The sequence below is a fragment of the Podarcis tiliguerta genome (assembly GCF_965153285.1).
Source record: "Podarcis tiliguerta genome assembly, chromosome: 12".
NCBI classification, from domain to species: Eukaryota; Metazoa; Chordata; class Lepidosauria; order Squamata; family Lacertidae; genus Podarcis; species Podarcis tiliguerta.
The window spans coordinates 42,297,928-42,314,240 of NC_139545.1; the positions used below are offsets into that span (position 1 = coordinate 42,297,928).

The 16,313-nt window shown below is 39.1% G+C and overlaps 1 protein-coding gene across 8 annotated transcripts in view; it reads right to left on the reverse strand.

Moving 5' to 3' along the window:
* Window positions 1-16,313, reverse strand: part of PARD3 (par-3 family cell polarity regulator) — a 556,151-nt gene that overhangs the window by 211,389 nt on the left and 328,449 nt on the right. For all 8 annotated transcript variants that reach the window (XM_083406076.1, XM_083406075.1, XM_083406072.1 and 5 more), the window contains 2 exons: window positions 14,848-15,230; window positions 2,299-2,438 (listed from right to left, as the gene is read on the reverse strand). In XM_083406076.1, coding sequence (XP_083262202.1) covers window positions 2,299-2,438; window positions 14,848-15,230 — 523 coding nt within the window. The remainder of the gene's footprint in view (window positions 1-2,298; window positions 2,439-14,847; window positions 15,231-16,313) is intronic.

The following is a 16,313-nucleotide window of genomic DNA, read 5'->3' on the forward strand; positions in this document are numbered from 1 at the left end:
CCCGGAGAGGGAACAAGAATCTGAAGATCCTGCCTGTGTCCAGCAGGGGGAGTTATCCTTATCAGGAATGTTGCCCCCCTCCATCTGGTAAAAAATGCTTTGGAAAAACGCAACTGTTATATAAATAATTAGCCAAGGTTACTCATATCTGCCTGCCTTGAGAGATAACAAATGGAGTTGAAGAAATTAGTGAAATTTACACCACTTGTGAATTTGCAGTGCGAATTTCATTGAAAGCATTGGTCAGCCTCAGGAAATTTGTGATGAAAACAACAACAACTAGGATCTCACCTCCAGGATCTGAGGAAGTTCTTTCGCAGATCAGTGAGAAAGAAGGTATTCTGAACCAACTAAAGAGCATCCATTCTTACTTCCCTTTCCTCTCATTGCTTCCTCACTCTTCTCCCCTTTCTTTTGCTCCATTTGAGACTGTGATTTCTAATCTACACATTCCAATAGAATTGCCCATATCGTCCTCCTTTGTTTTGACTGTATATTTATCCCCACAAGACAAAAACTTGGATGAGGTTAAAGCAGAGAACAATTCACTGGGGGAAAGGTAGAAACATTACAATGAATGCTGTAGATATCTGAAGCCAAACAATTACAAAACTCATTAAACTAAAAAATAACCTTGAAAGAGCTCCAAATAGGTTAAATATACACTATTCAAGAAATCCAAACAATTCTAGGTCTTTCCTATAGCAATATCAGATAATAAAAATAGCATTAGGAAAAATGTATTGCAATCTTACATTCTCCCCCTTCTAATTTTATTAGATTTCTATATTTTTACCCTTTGGTGTGGTACTTTGGTACATACTAATTATTATTAGCTACACTCCTTCAGTCAAGAAGTTGTAATAAATTTAACAATTTACTTAAGTTACATACTTTTTATCTACACAGATTTCCCATAAACCTTCTGCTTCCTAAATTCTGGTGTCTCTGTACCAGCCTCCTGTACTCTCCCAATCTCATGCTAGTACATATGTATGTTCTCAAAGGACTGACACCAAGCATCCCAACAAAGGCAGATCTATGAGGTGTTGTAACTATGACATCCCACATAAGGCGAGAGACTGGGGGGAGCCAGATTTTGGCATTGCACAGGGTGCCACTGAAATTTGAGGTTCCAAGTTCTGCTACTGATCCCAATATGGGTGCAAAGCTTATGAGGTGTTGTAACTATGACATCCCACATAAGGCGAGAGACTGGGGGGAGCCAGATTTTGGCATTGCACAGGGTGCCACTGAAATTTGAGGTTCCAAGTTCTGCTACTGATCCCAATAACCCTTACAGTGGTACCTCGCAAGATGAATGCCTCGGAAGACGAAAAACTCGCGAGACGAAAGAGTTTTCCGTTTTCTGAGTTGCTTCGCAAGACGGATTTCCCTATGGGCTTGCTTCGCAAGACGGAATGTCTTGCACCTTTTTTTTAAAGCCGCCAATGCGTTCCTATGGGAAACCGTCAATACACAGTGGTGCTTCGCAAGACGAAAAAACTCGTAGAACGAAAAACTCGCAGAACAAATTAATTTCGTCTTGCGAGGCTCCACTGTATATGCATGTCTGATGCTGCACTCATCATTCTTTAATATGGAGCAGGCAGGGACATCTCAAATTTGTGTGACAATATAGAGCAGCCAGCACCAACGTGGGGCCCTCTAAATGCTTTGGCCTTTAACTCCCATCAGCCATAGCCAGCATGGCTATGATAATTAGGACTGATGGGAGTTGTAGTCCAAAAATCTGATGTTGTGTAGATAGGAAACTGCTCTATGTCAGTATGAATATATTTTGCTGAAAAGGCTGCAATGAATCAGCCTTTAGGGAGGATACCGCTGCAGGTGGCAGGGAGACATTACATGAGAAAGAATAAGTTACAGAACTGTATAGATTTATATTGGAAGTGCAGCCTTATCCCTTATCCCAAATAACTTGTGATACCACACTGTTCGTTTTGTTTACTGAAATAGAGCCACAATAAAAAACTTAAGCGCACGAACAAAGCAATAGATGCCATATCCAATTATTCTCTCCCAAGTCAAAACTGAGCCATCCAACAAAATAACAAACTTTCAAGATGAGACTGCTTTTTGCAAAGCGAGTGAAGCTGCTACCTGGAATATGAGTGTTTATTAATATTGTTATTCAGAAAGCACGAAGACCAGAAGACAATGCCCTGGGAAACTGGCAGCGGAGCAGTAGAAAATTCATTGAAATGATATACAAAAGCAGGCAATCTGCTGAAAGGACTAATAGAACTCCCTAACAGCTTTGCAACATTTCATCACCTCAATGAGTCGGTCACCAGCCTTTAATCTTCCATCTTGAATAGCTGCACCTCTTGGTAGGATGTTTTTCACGTAAATTGGAGCTGAGCCGCCAATTGGAACATCTCTAGAAGTGATGCTAAATCCTAGGCCTTCTGTACCTGCAAAAATGATTTAAAAATGCTGTAAGTTTCCTAAGTCCATCTGTGTATGATTATATATCTATATCTATTCACATCAAACCTCTCTCTGGCTCTCTCCCCCCCCCCCCAATATTTTTTAACCACTACCAAATACTTAGAAGAAATATTATACCATCAGTACAATTAAATTCACAGTTATTTGCATGCAATGCACATAACACAGAGACTTGCACAAATATGGTGTGAATTTTAATCTGTTCTCGTATTTTAACTTCTTGTAAGTGTTAATGTACAGTCGTACCTTGGTTCATGAACAGAATGCATTCCATGAGTCCGTTCGACTCCCAGAATGCTTCAGAAAGCCAGGTACGGCTTCCGATTGGCTGCAGGGGCATCTGCAGCCAATCAGAAGCCATGGAAGTTGCGTCGGACGTTCAGCTTCCGAAAATCGTTCAAAAACCGGAACACTCACCGAAACGTACGAGTACCGAGGTGTTCGGCAGCTAAGGTATGAATGTATTGTATTTTTGTGATTTTATGGTTTTATCTTCTTGTAAACCTCTTTGTTTTTTACAATCAAGTGGGATATAGACTTTCTAGCTTTAACTTCAAACACATATAAATGATGTTGTAAAGCTTTATTCTGCCAATCTTAAACCTCCCCATCTTTAAGAAGTGGCTACAATGAAACAGAACAAATTGTAAAATCTCTGCTACTACATTTTACAACTAAAAAGCTTACTGGTTAAGTCCTGTCTTTAAGGATAATTCACACAAAAGCAGATAAAAAAAATCAACAATTTAAAACAAATTTTATTCATAGCAGCTAGACTAACAATAATCAAAGAAAGGAAAAACTTAGGGAACATTCTAATGAATGAATGGTATCAGAAAATAAGGTCTATTGCTTTATTGGGGAAATTATCTCTGCAACTGAAAGGCAGGAAACTCTAACAAAAACTAAAGACAAATTCCAGACATTCTTGTGACCACCCCAGTAAAACATGCAGCAATTACAATAGCCATCCTACTGATCTGATAGCCACACAATTAATACATAAAAACTGATACCACCCTAAGAAGTGATCTGGATATACCCATCCAGTCATACCCATATTTATGTCAACCCTTATCAACAGGCATTAAATTCTATTATATTGTTAAATCACAGCGTAAGAACATGTTCTTAAATATAAGATAAACACTTAAATACATCATGATACTATCTGTCAGGACTGGAAAAGGCTTGCTTTACAACAACTTTTTGCCGAAAACACACCATTAAAGCAGCTAGAAAGCTGCCTTATATTGTCAATCCACTTAGCTCAGTATTGTCTAGGCACTGAATTGGCAGCCATTATTCAGGGTCTCAAACAGGGCTGTTTCGCAACCCGAACTGAAGATGCTGGGGCTTAAACCTGTGCTTTTCTGCAGGCAAAGTATGTGCTATACCACTAACTACAAGCATCTCCAGAAGTAAAAAAAGGAACTTGCTATTTGAGTGTGAGCAAAGCAAATTAGTACCTCACCTGCCTGAGACTCAGGGAGTGCATGTTTATCAGGGATGGGGAACCTGCAACTGTCTGGATTATACTGGACTACAATTTGCATCAATCCTAGCCAGCATGGCCAATGGGCAGGAGTTAAATGTGCTGCAGGCCACCAATACCTAAAGGGCCAAAGGGTCCCTATCCCTCCCTGGTGTATATAGATAGATTTTTGCATGAGAGTCGAGCTTATGATGATCCACACACACACAAACCCCCAAGCCCAGTCCTTATGAGCAAGATACAGAAAACTATCTGGATGTAAACAATCCATAAGAGAAACTACAAGGATATTACTGATCTGATTATATTGCTGTTCCATTTTTACTTAAAATTACTTTCTCATCTCAGCAGTTCCCAAGGTATTTTATAAATAGTATTAAAACCTCTTCTGCCTCTGGAGCAGAAGAATTTTTTTGCATGTTTGAAATTCATAGCGTTGATAGATTTTGTGCTATTCCAGAGGCAGGAGAGGTTTTCATACCATTTATGAAATACCTTGGGAGCTGCTGAGATGAGGAAGTAAGTTTAAGTCCAGGGGCCTTACAATAATTTCAGAATAATAGCCTAGTAGTTCTCCTAGAAGCTTCCTAGTACATCTCCTTTGCAAGGATGGAAAACATGTGACCTTCCAGATGTTTGGGACTACAACTCCCATCAAGTCCAATGGTCAGCGATGATGGGAGTTTAGCCGTACAACATTTGGAGGGCTGTATCTTCCCCATTGCTGACCTATGGGTTTACTGACATTCATATAAAGAGATAGCATGCAAACGCCATAATCACTATACTAGGAAATAGGTTTCAAATGACATAAAAGTAAGGCTTCTCTGGATCCTGTTATGTATAATAACCAAACAATCTGACAAGGTATGCCACTCTGAGTTGCCTGGATGAAGAGTTCCCCAGAAAAGAGCCAGTATGGAATAGTGGTTAGAGCAAAGCTTTCTAAACTGTGTGTCGTGACACATTAGTGTATCGGCTGCATTGTGTAGATGTGCCGCACAAACACTCCCCACGCTCCTCCCGGGGCTAGAAAGGGGTTAGTTTAAGCTCCAGATTGCTAGTAAAACTGAACTACTGTGTTGTGAAATGATGCATGCCTAAATAGTGTGTCACCAACATGAAAAGCTTGGAAAGCTCTGGGTGTTGGGGGAGGCACAGGTTAAAATTCCTGCCCAGGCATTAAGTTCACTGGGTGACCTTGGATCAGTCATCATGCTCTCCCAGCCCAACCTACATCTCAGGGTTATTATTGTGAGGATAAAATGAGGAAGGAGGAAAACTCTTATTCTACACTAATATTACACTGCCTGCAGTGTTGGAGGAGGGGAGTGAGGAGGATGTGCACATCAAGTTGCACCAGACATGATGGACAGATTGAATAAATATGAGCATGCAGAACATAAGGGGCTATTTCCAAATACCAGTGTCCATGATACTGCTTTCAGAATATTTCCCGGGAAGCCATACGTATGTACTTCTTGGAAAAGAGAGTGAGCAGCTAGATTTCTGTCCAATCCTGTGCCAGTACGAGGGAAGAATGATAGCTTACAAAACCAGCACATCAGTTATAAGGCAGAAACTTTCTCACCAGCCAGCTAATTTTCTATGTGTGGGGGAGGAGGGGGCGGGGAGATGCTTTGGGGTTTGTTTCTTGTGTTTTTAGTGCAGGGAAATATTTAGATCTGCACCCTCCCCACCAACCCACAAGGTGGTAAAGTCTTAGGAGAACTATACCAGATGTTTTAAATCAGAACTGGATATTATTTATCTTCTGATAATGCTGATGTGGCTGCTGGGTAAATGGCTACCTGTACTAAGATAGGCACACCATTTATACATTTTGCTAATTATTTGAACTTGTTAAAAAAAATCATAAATGTCATAGTTCCAGGGCATGGTCTGAGGACACAGGATGCAACCACCTTGCTCAAACTCCTGGATGGGAGGCCACCAGGAAACCCTATACATGCTGTTGTGAGTTCAGTCATGGGGGAAAGCTGGGGCATAAATTAACTAAATAAACTGAGCTGGCAAGAACCAAAAAAAATAAAAAATAGTAAGTTTAGACCAGACAGTGTGTGCAACTGCTAATGCTGTTCAGATGCCAATCAGCTTTTTAAAAATGGGTGCTCACTCAAAGATCCCCCTCCTCTTCACTTGAAAAACCACTGTGCTAATACCAGAAAGGAACTTTGCACGGTCTCCATCCATTAACTGATTATTATCACAGAGTGTTTTCATGTGGGGCAAGCTGGAGTCCCTCCAAGTCCCCATCTTCTTTTGACTTAAGTGCTTGCAACCAATAAAAAGTGACACGTTGTTGCAATTAGTGTTATTCGCAGTCTTGTGTCTAATTAATTTTTGTTCCTGCTTTGTGTGCTAGGGCTTCCAAAAGCAGAGAGTACTGGCTCCTAGCATGGTGAGACTAGTGTATTGATTGCTTAACACTCTGCAATTCCCTGACCATTTACACCCTCCCTCCTTCCGTTTTCCTGGTATTTACTATTTGTTAAGAACATAACAATTTGCTATGGGTAGGAGACAGCCTGGATTTTCTTCATGAAACTTTTCAGCAGGTTCCCACTTCGGTTTCTGTTGATGAAAGCTATCTTTATTTACTCACCCACCCCATACATAAGAGAGACAGAGAGAGGTGGGGGTCATCATGGAGTAAACAGCTTATTTTGGGCAGAGTGAAACTGATTATAATTATTATTTCATTCTAAAGGCTTTCTAGATACAAGTGAAACTGAATAATAAGGCTGGTTAGAACATTTTTGAAAATCCAGTTCTACTTCCTCAAATCAAAATACTAACTGTATGAAAGCACTCTTTAAAAAACAACACCGTGTAGTCTTCAAACATTCTTTAAACGGCACTGGAGAATCCATGCTTGGCATCTATAGAAAGAACCTGAGTAAAGTTAAAGTGGCTAATCCTTCCCTCTGTCCCTGATGATCCTACTACCTGGAGTTAACACTAGATCATCCCTTGCCCCAACTGGTTCCGGATGGGAGTCTATTTACCGTATTTTTTGCTCTATAAGACTCACTTTTTCCCTCCTAAAAAGTAAGGGGAAACACACGTCTTATGGAGCGAATGCAGGCTGTGCAGCTATCACAGAAGCTAGAACAGCAAGAAGGATCGCTGCGGAGTAAAAGCAGCAATCCCTCTTGCTGTTCTGGCTTCTGAGATTCAGAATATTTTTTTTCTCCTCCAAAAACTGGGTGCGTCTTGTGGTCTGGTGTGTCTTATAGAGTGGAAAATACAGTACTTTGCCTCTGAATACCAAGGAAGACCTTATCTGCATGCAAGTTCTCCATTCTCAGCTTTTAGTGGAATGTATAGAAAAAGCAAGGATCATCATCTTTAGATTTTTCATCCGCCAACCAGAAAGCTTTTAGCATAGTGTATGAAAAGTGTACGACATTTGGCAAAGGCGTGACGGATGTAGGAATGCCACATAAAAATAGAGCAATGACAATGAGGATAGGTTGATGATTATGGACCCATTTGTATCCCTGCCTTTTTCTCTCCAACGAGGTGCCATTTTGCTCTGATTTAGTGAATTGTTCATCAAACACAACTACTATTTGTCTGGTGTGCTTCATTAGGAATCCATTATACTGCCCCCTAAAAAAAAAAACACAACTATTTGGAAGGGAGAGAAACTAAGCACTGTACTGTCACATAGATCAAGAATATTTTTAAATTATACCCTTTTTGAAAGGATTAAGATTTGATTTTAAGATCCTTTTATATTGGAGATCCACACCTCTAGAATTCTGCATACACAATCACAGTAATTGTGTGCTGAAATGACCAGTTAGAAACCTGAACTGGTCATTGGAGAAAGAAATTACTGCAGCTGCATGCGCAATCAATGTAATTACACAAAGTATTCAGAATGCCTGTTTGCTGAAAAATTGAGAGAATTTGGGCCATCTTGCATAATCCACAGCAAAGGACGTGTCCTCTAGGCCCAGAAAGTACTTAGTCACATGCCTTCTGTTCTTTTATCAGTTTACTCAGAAGAAAAATTAGCCAGCCCACGTTTCAACTCTGCAGCATTGTTGCTCCAACCTTGCACCGCCATTCACAAAATTTCAGCATTGCAGAGGTCATATGTAATAAGGTGAAGGATGAATAGCTTCCACGGCATCATGACAGGAGAGGTTAGTTTCTGAAGTTCTGTTGTATATCAGGCTGAGAATGGATAGAAACGATTCAACTGGCTGTTGGGTACAGCTGGAACAAAACAATGTTTCCAGCCTCCAGACCATGGTTAACAGATGGAGAACATAATATGGTTTTAACATGTTTGTCCTGTGAATTGACGGCTCTCTTCCATGCTTTCCTTTAACAACAGAACACCACTGTTAATGCTATCATTGCTGTTAATAGCCAAGGAGTGTAAAACCCACTTCAAGCCTTTCAGGCCCAGCCCTACCATTAGACAGAGCTACTCAGGGCAGCTGATTCTGGGTGCTATGAAAGGAAAAACGCAAATGATAAATGATTCACTTTCCTATTATTGTATTTATACTGCCAGGAAGTGTAAGGAGGTTTTTTTCTGCCTCTGGTGCCAAAATAACTTGGTTGGCCCTGAGTACTAAGTAAGCAAAGCAACAAAGGGATATTTATATATATATATAAAAATCTAAAACAGGAAATGTTACAATTTGCTATTGTTTGTACATAATCAAATAAATAAATAAATAGTAAAATGCTTAAAATACAAAAGAGTCGGAGCACACTGTTGGCAAAATAATGTTATTATTGCAAGGCAGAGAAAAAATAAATATAATCACCAATAAACATTGCAAATAACAATTCCAACTGCCAGGAACATTTCAACCCTTCAGTATTCTTCAGCAGCATGTAACCGTAAATTAGTGCATTAGCTGCTCCAGAGAAAAATAATAATCCAGGATTGTCTAAATCAGGAATCTTGTTTTGTCTTTTAAAATATTACATTTCCTTTACTCTATAGGCTGGTTCACATGTCAAATTAAACCACAGTCAAAATAAACTAGTGCACACTGCTCAAATCACAAAAACATCACTTCTCCCCTGCTGTTCCCATAAGGCCAGGAAACCAGCCATGGTCTGGCCTATCATATCATCCAAATCTGGGCTTGTGGGTTGTTTCTCTCAAAGCAAACCATGAGCAGAAGCAGAAGCTTGACTTAGCTATTGTAGTTTGTTTCGAGAGAAATAAACCATTTGTTCAGATTCAGAGGACAAGTTGCGCTAGATTATGTCTGATTTCCACATAGTATGTGAGGAATAGAGGAGGAATGAACTTCTTGCCATTTCAGCAGTGCACATTTGGAACATTCCTCATTCATAGTAGAATAATAGTATATTTATACTATGGTTTAATGCAGTTGCAGTCAATGTGGTGCCCTCCATATATTGTTGGACTCCTAAGTCCCATCAACTGGGCATGTTTAGCCTGGAGAAGAGGAGGTTAAGGGGTGATATGATAGCCATGTTCAAATATATAAAAGGATGTCACATAGAGGAGGGAGAAAGGTTGTTTTCTGCTGCTCCAGAGAAGTGGACACGGAGCAATGGATCCAAACTACAAGAAAGAAGATTCCACCTAAACATTAGGAAGAACTTCCTGACAGTAAGAGCTGTTCAACAGTGGAATTTGCTGCCAAGGAGTGTGGTGGAGTCTCCTTCTTTGGAGGTCTTTAAGCAGAGGCTTGACAACCATATGTCAGGAGTGCTCTGATGGTGTTTCCTGCTTGGCAGGGGGTTGGACTCGATGGCCCTTGTGGTCTCTTCCAACTCTATGATTCTATGATTCTAACTCAAGCCAGCATGGGCAGCTGTCAGGGATGACAGGAGCTGTAGTCAATATAACGAATAAAGGGACTGTGTATATAATTTAATTAGAAGAACACAATTATGAATCATTCCACTTATGAGTTATTTTGTTCACATGTGTTCCAAAGTTTCTGTATGTTATTTTCCCCCCTTTTATTTTCAAACGTTTGATTACATGCAAGCAAAACTAAATTGTGTACAGCTACTGTTTCTAATTTCCATATTGCTTCTTGAAGACTACAAACATAAACTCAGGTTGCAAGATGTCTTGGTCTAGCCCTGCTTTGGTTAAAGAGGAAAATCTGGTTGCTGGTGTTGTCAGCCTAACACTTCATCATGACCAAAGGGAACCATAGAAGCAAGGGAGGAATGCGCTTGGGAAGAGAAAAGGGAAGGCTATGCAAGAGCCCCTGGCATTCAGTCTTTCCCTTGGCCATAACTAGGATACTGGGAACAGTGGCCCAGTTCACATGTCATAAGTAAATGGTTTTCTATGAACATGGAGATCACATCTATTCTGCTTCTCCACTAGCACAAGCAGGAGCAACAAAGCATTATCTCTATTTTAGCATTTGTCTAAACAAGAGATTGTGGTTTGTTTTCAGCCAGGGATCATGGTTTTTTCCAGGAACAAATCTTGGCTTCAGATTATGGTTTGTTAGGAGAAGAATGAATCATGACCCATAGTTTGGACACAGTCTGAAGCCAGGATTGTGGTTTGTTGCTCCCACCCACCTGCACTAAGAGAGGAGTGAAGCAGGAACCACTTGTGTGTTCATTGTAAAACATTAATTCTGGGGTTGAATATTCATAGTGGACCCACTGAACTTAATGGACTTTAGTTAGTAATGACTAACTAAATCCACTGATTCTAATGAGTTTCTTTTCAGTGTGACTTAATCAGATGCAAACAATGCCGTCAAACTCCATGCTGCAACATAGATTAATCTACGTGACACATTAAGGGGATCTTTTGTGCACAAAATTGGCTGCAGGAATTCAGTCTTGGTTTATAGGAACTACATATAAATGGCAAAACTGGCTAAACTGCAAAAGCCCAGTAACATTAGAACGTCAGCAATAACCCCAAATCTGTATGCTAGACGTTCAAGCCCCGACCTTTAACAAAAGATAAATAGATATCAATTTTCATTTAGAAAAAGCCAACAAACATTCTGATCTGACAGAAGCATATTACTGACCTTCTCTTCTGACTTTATTAAACAACTAATTCCTATGAAAGATCAGGTTATTTGAAAATGCCAAAATGGCAATAAATATTAAGAAATCATAATGGAAGCAAGCACAATTACCGTAGGACTATCCCACTTTGTCATGTGAGAAGACATAGTTCACACAGCCTGCAAAAAGAACAGCTTTAATAAGGAAGACTTCTTTTTTCCCAAGTCTCTTCCTTCTATATCAGAGAGGAAGAATTTGCACACTCTAAATCATTATTCCAAACAGACTGGCTAAATAAGAAGAGAACTTCATGATAATGGCATATGTATGTGTATGTGCATTAATGTGCCCGCAAGGAAATTTTAATCTAATGACGGTAATTGGTGAAATAACTGCTGCCTGTTAGCTGAAAAGAAAGCACGTTTGTTAGGTTTCTGTAAAGCCTGTCATATTATAATATCCTTCATTAAAAATAATCAAAGACAATCAACATCTCCATTCTGCTCATATTTATAATAAACTACTTGGGGGTATACTTAAGCGCTCTGCTTCATTTGTTGCGCCACATGCATGCACTCAGCATAATCAAATGAGAACAGGCACAAGACATGTATCTTTCCATGGTGAACATTAACAATAAAAAGCAATTGATGTGAAGGGGAATCCTGTCTGCTCACATTGTACCAAATGTCACTGCAGAAGACACTTTCCAGATATTACGTGGTATCATATGGAATATTAAACCTGGGATCTGAAGAGTCCCATCAGCATTAGCATCAGCTACAATATTTGGGGGGACTTCCAGGACAAGACGATTTAGTGGGCCCACTTAACCTGGAATAGTTGAACCGCACAAACTCAAAATTCTCTGACGCTCACTGTCCATCTTTCCTTCTTGGGTGCTCTGCATGAAGCAAGAGTGTAATGATGTTGGCATGGTCGACATATAGTTAGAACAACCAACCTCAGCTTTTTTTTATTGGAAGAAGCAGACTTGAAACCATTATTACCAAGGCTGTAACATCATGCTTATATTGCTGTCAAGATGTTAATGGTTAGACTGTTGTAAGGTGCTGGAAGATGGTTGTGGGATTGGCCTTCAAAACAGTTCGGGAACACCAATCGACATAAAACAAAGTGAGCAGACCTCACAGATAGCTCATCATCTAACACCCATCTTGCAATATCTTTTTCCAATAAAGTTTCCTGGTTCAATTCATCATGCTTGTTTTGACCTTGAAAACCCAAATGGGCTTAGGGCCTGGATACTTCATCTCAATGGGCATTTTGTTTGGTGGCTGCATTATAAGCAACTGCAAGATCAAGTTAGAAACTGGAAAAAATGCAAACATACTAAATTGAATTCAACTGATGTAAATCTAATCTCTGCAATCAAGACGCAAATGCCATATTTTGGCAGAGCATTAGGCACACTTAAAATGCATTCACTATAATGAGATTACATGTCATGTGCATAATTCCAGATTGGATTGTAGCCAGTATTCACTACTCTAATTAGACATTCACAATCTTAACTCCAATAATTGAGAAGACTTGATATTTTTTGAAGCAAATTTTGCAACTGAAATAAAGTAATGGGAAAATCAAACATAAAATTTATCTAATGTATACCCCAAATATTTAGTTTAAAAATACTTGCTATGTGTCAAACACAATTGAAAACCATGTTTTAACAAAATAAACCTCTAAGATTGTAACAATAAAAACATGGCAACCAAAACCATTTTAAAAAGCAGCATAAGAATAAAAATACAACATAATCAGGAATTGGGATACTCGTTCAAAAAGGTCATTTCCATGATTGCTACTCCTCTGACCTCAAAAGATAGGGTGCTCCAACAACGAGCATACTGCATAGGCAAAATACATGGGAAAACATATCCAGGTAACCACCTCTTGAACAACAAAGTCATTTGAAAAAAATAGGTGTTCAAATAGTGTTTGTAAATTGACCACGGATAGCAAATCTGTTTAAAATCTGGAATATGCTTCCTAGGGCTAGCCCCAGTTACAGCAATCTAGCAGCTGCAAAATAAACAGTGGTTTTCTTTAAAGACAGTTTCACGTAACCACAATGTGGTAATTACGTTTCACTTTGTGCCAAAGAAATGAGCACTCTCCCTTACTGCTAAAAAACGCTATTTTTGTCCACTACTTAGTGCTGCAAAGTACTGCAATTATATAAACGGTATGATCACTATTTCCATTGCTGACTGAGAAAAATCAGATGTCTGTGTAATGTCCCAGTGGTGTGTTTGTAGGCTTCTTCTTTATCTGTTCCATTAAATGTGAAAAATTCGTAAATCGTAATACTGACTGGGTTTATATTTATAAGCACAGCAATTCCTCACTCAGCTAGTAACAGGGTTTCTCCCGCCCCCCTCCAAGCATGTCATCTTAAGCTGATGGCCTTAAGTATTTTTGAAGGCGCATCAACAACAGAAGCAAACTGTCAACTCAACCTTATGTCATCCAAGTTTGTAGAGCTTAAAACCCAGTAACCAGAAACAAGCAATCTGGTAGTTCACATGAAGTTCACAGAAAACAGAACATAATCATAGAAGGAAAATAGCATCACTGATCATTATTAAGCCACAGTAAGAGTCCCCTTTGATGTGTTCCATGTGAAAAAATCTCATAATAAAAATACAAAATGACTGGCACTAAATTTAACTATTACATGCAAATGTAAATAAATAAAAAATGCTTGCCAACAGCAACACAGAAGTGGCACTGAGAAGCTAGCTGATATTTCTTCATTGCAATGAAAAAAAAGACCTTACAGCTACATACTTAATAACTTATTTTCAGTTATTATGACAAATACACATTTCACCTTGTATTCATATATTCACACCTTGCAATTCAGATATGCTCACACATTAAAGGTCTGATTTAAAACGCTACACATTTACATCCTTGTGTCACAATCCACCTATCTGGGACTTAATAAGAACTCAGTTGAGAAATATTTGACCTAGACTCTTGGAAAAGATCGGTGCATACCACTGGAAACACATTAGCAAGGTTTTGTACGAGCACAGTGGAATTTCTGACCTTTTCCCTTTTGACTCCTATCTCTTTGAAATTTCCTTTGGGTTCGAATGAATTTTACCAAGTGGCATGAGGGTAAAGCATGTTGAAGAAAATGCTAAGGTTCTAAAAGCGCCCCAGGGCCTCACATTACTAGCTGAATAGTACTTTGCATCTTGACCAATATTCTCAGCTTTGCTAGAGGTGTAAAGTACTTTTTATAGTCAATAAGCTTGATCATGGAGTCAAAACCATTTAAGGTGCTACTTTCCTTATGTCCTCATAAAGAATTTACCCAAACCCAGTTTATGTTCTACACTGCCAGGAAGCAGCATAGAAAAAGGACATTGAGTTTTTCAAGATATGTATTAAAGAAGATATGATCTTCTTTAATACATATACAGTGGTACCTTGGGTTAGGAACTTAATTCGTTCTGGAGGTCCGTTCTTAACCTGAAGCACCACTTTAGCTAATGGGGCCTCCTGCTGCCGCTGCGCCACAGCTGCACGATTTCTGTTCTCATCCTGAATCAAAGTTCTTAACCCAAGGTAACATTTCTGGGTTAGCAGAGTCTGTAACCTGAAGCCTATGTAACCCGAGGTACCACTGTATTGTATTAATACAAGATACGATATAGATATGATGTAGAAGGGCTGGGGAAGCAGTGGACCTGGCAGTTGTCATAACCCTCATCATCCATGTCCATTTGCCCAATATGTCTAGAGCTGATGGGAGCTGCAAGCCAACAGCATTCAGAGGACTACTATATGCCCAGCAGGCAGAAAACAAATTTGCTTACCTTTCCTCAGCTGTATATTGAGCCGCTTCCCTATCTTTTTGGTATTATAGCCAGTGCTTGAAGTGGAGGCGAGGACATTTTGTGGTGATGATGCCAGGCCTAGGGGTGGTTTTCCTGATGAATTCACACTATGAGGTAGTTGTGAGTAAGAGTCCGTCTGATCTGCTTGATGGCTCACTCGGGGTATTCTTTGTAATGTGTGAAGTCCAGTGTGATTAACACTTTTATTGTCCATATATTGGGAATCGGGGCTAAATCGACTAGAGTAGTGAGCATTCTTCTCACTTTGTGATAACTGTTCATATTGCTCTTTCTTCGATGCCGGAACCACATGGAACCAAATAATGGGTGTTCGCATGGCTTGACGGAACATATGCTGTGCTCTAGGTTTGAGAATGAATGAGAAATTAGCAAATTAAGACTGGCAGACTAGAAGACATTACAAACATAATTACTGATGTTAATTAGGCATCATGAAATGACAAGACATATTGTTGAAACTGAACTGTAAACTAAAAAGGCGAACTGTAAACTAAAAGACTGATTTTCTTGGAGTGATCTGCTACAAATGTCTTTTCTACTAAAAGTATATTTCTTTTAGGGCAGCACAGTTGTTGTTTTTTAAAAAAATCTTCTTTGATTAATAAATGTGGTCTTAAAATTAGCATAAGGTTTCATGTCCTTTTCTTAAATTTTATAAATGATTACTTTGAAATTTGTAAGCACCCCCCCCCCCAAAAAAAAATCTCCTTAATTCAAAATGTAGGTGATCTAAGAATATGATATATTAACTTGCATAAAAGTTCATGGAAACCTACTTCAAAATAATATTAAACTGTCTAGTTAGCACTTTCTGTTAAATTATAACATGCGTCCCACAGACGGAAAGATTTTCATGCTAAACTTTTTGTATTTGATCTAGTTGCATTCAATGGCCCAGTTAAGAAGTCACACTAAATTATGATGCAGCATTATATATCAGCCATATATCAGCATTATATCAGCCATAACCAGACTTGGTCTCATGTGGTCCTCCCTCCTTTCTCATGAGCAAAAGGAAGAGAATGAAAGCTTCAGCTTTCAATTGTTGAATGAGGCATAGATTCTAGTAATGTCAAAATTAATAAAATATTATTTTTACTGTTGTTCATTTTTTTAAAAAAGGATCCAATCATAGTTTGTTCTAATTTGGAAGAAATGTGCTATGTGGGGAAAAATAACCACAAGAGCCCTTAATAGCCCATTAACAGTTTACAGTATTAGATCTGATGTCTTCCTTATCCACAATGTTGCTCATACCACAACACAACCAACCAATACATGGTGGAGCTGTTTAGGAGAAGCGTTCTACTACCTTGCACAAAAGGTCATGGAGGAGTATTACTACAATTTGTCCTTAAACTCACAGTTCTTTATTCCCAAGTGAAACACCACACTTGAATGCCATGCTAAACAAAGGTTTTAAC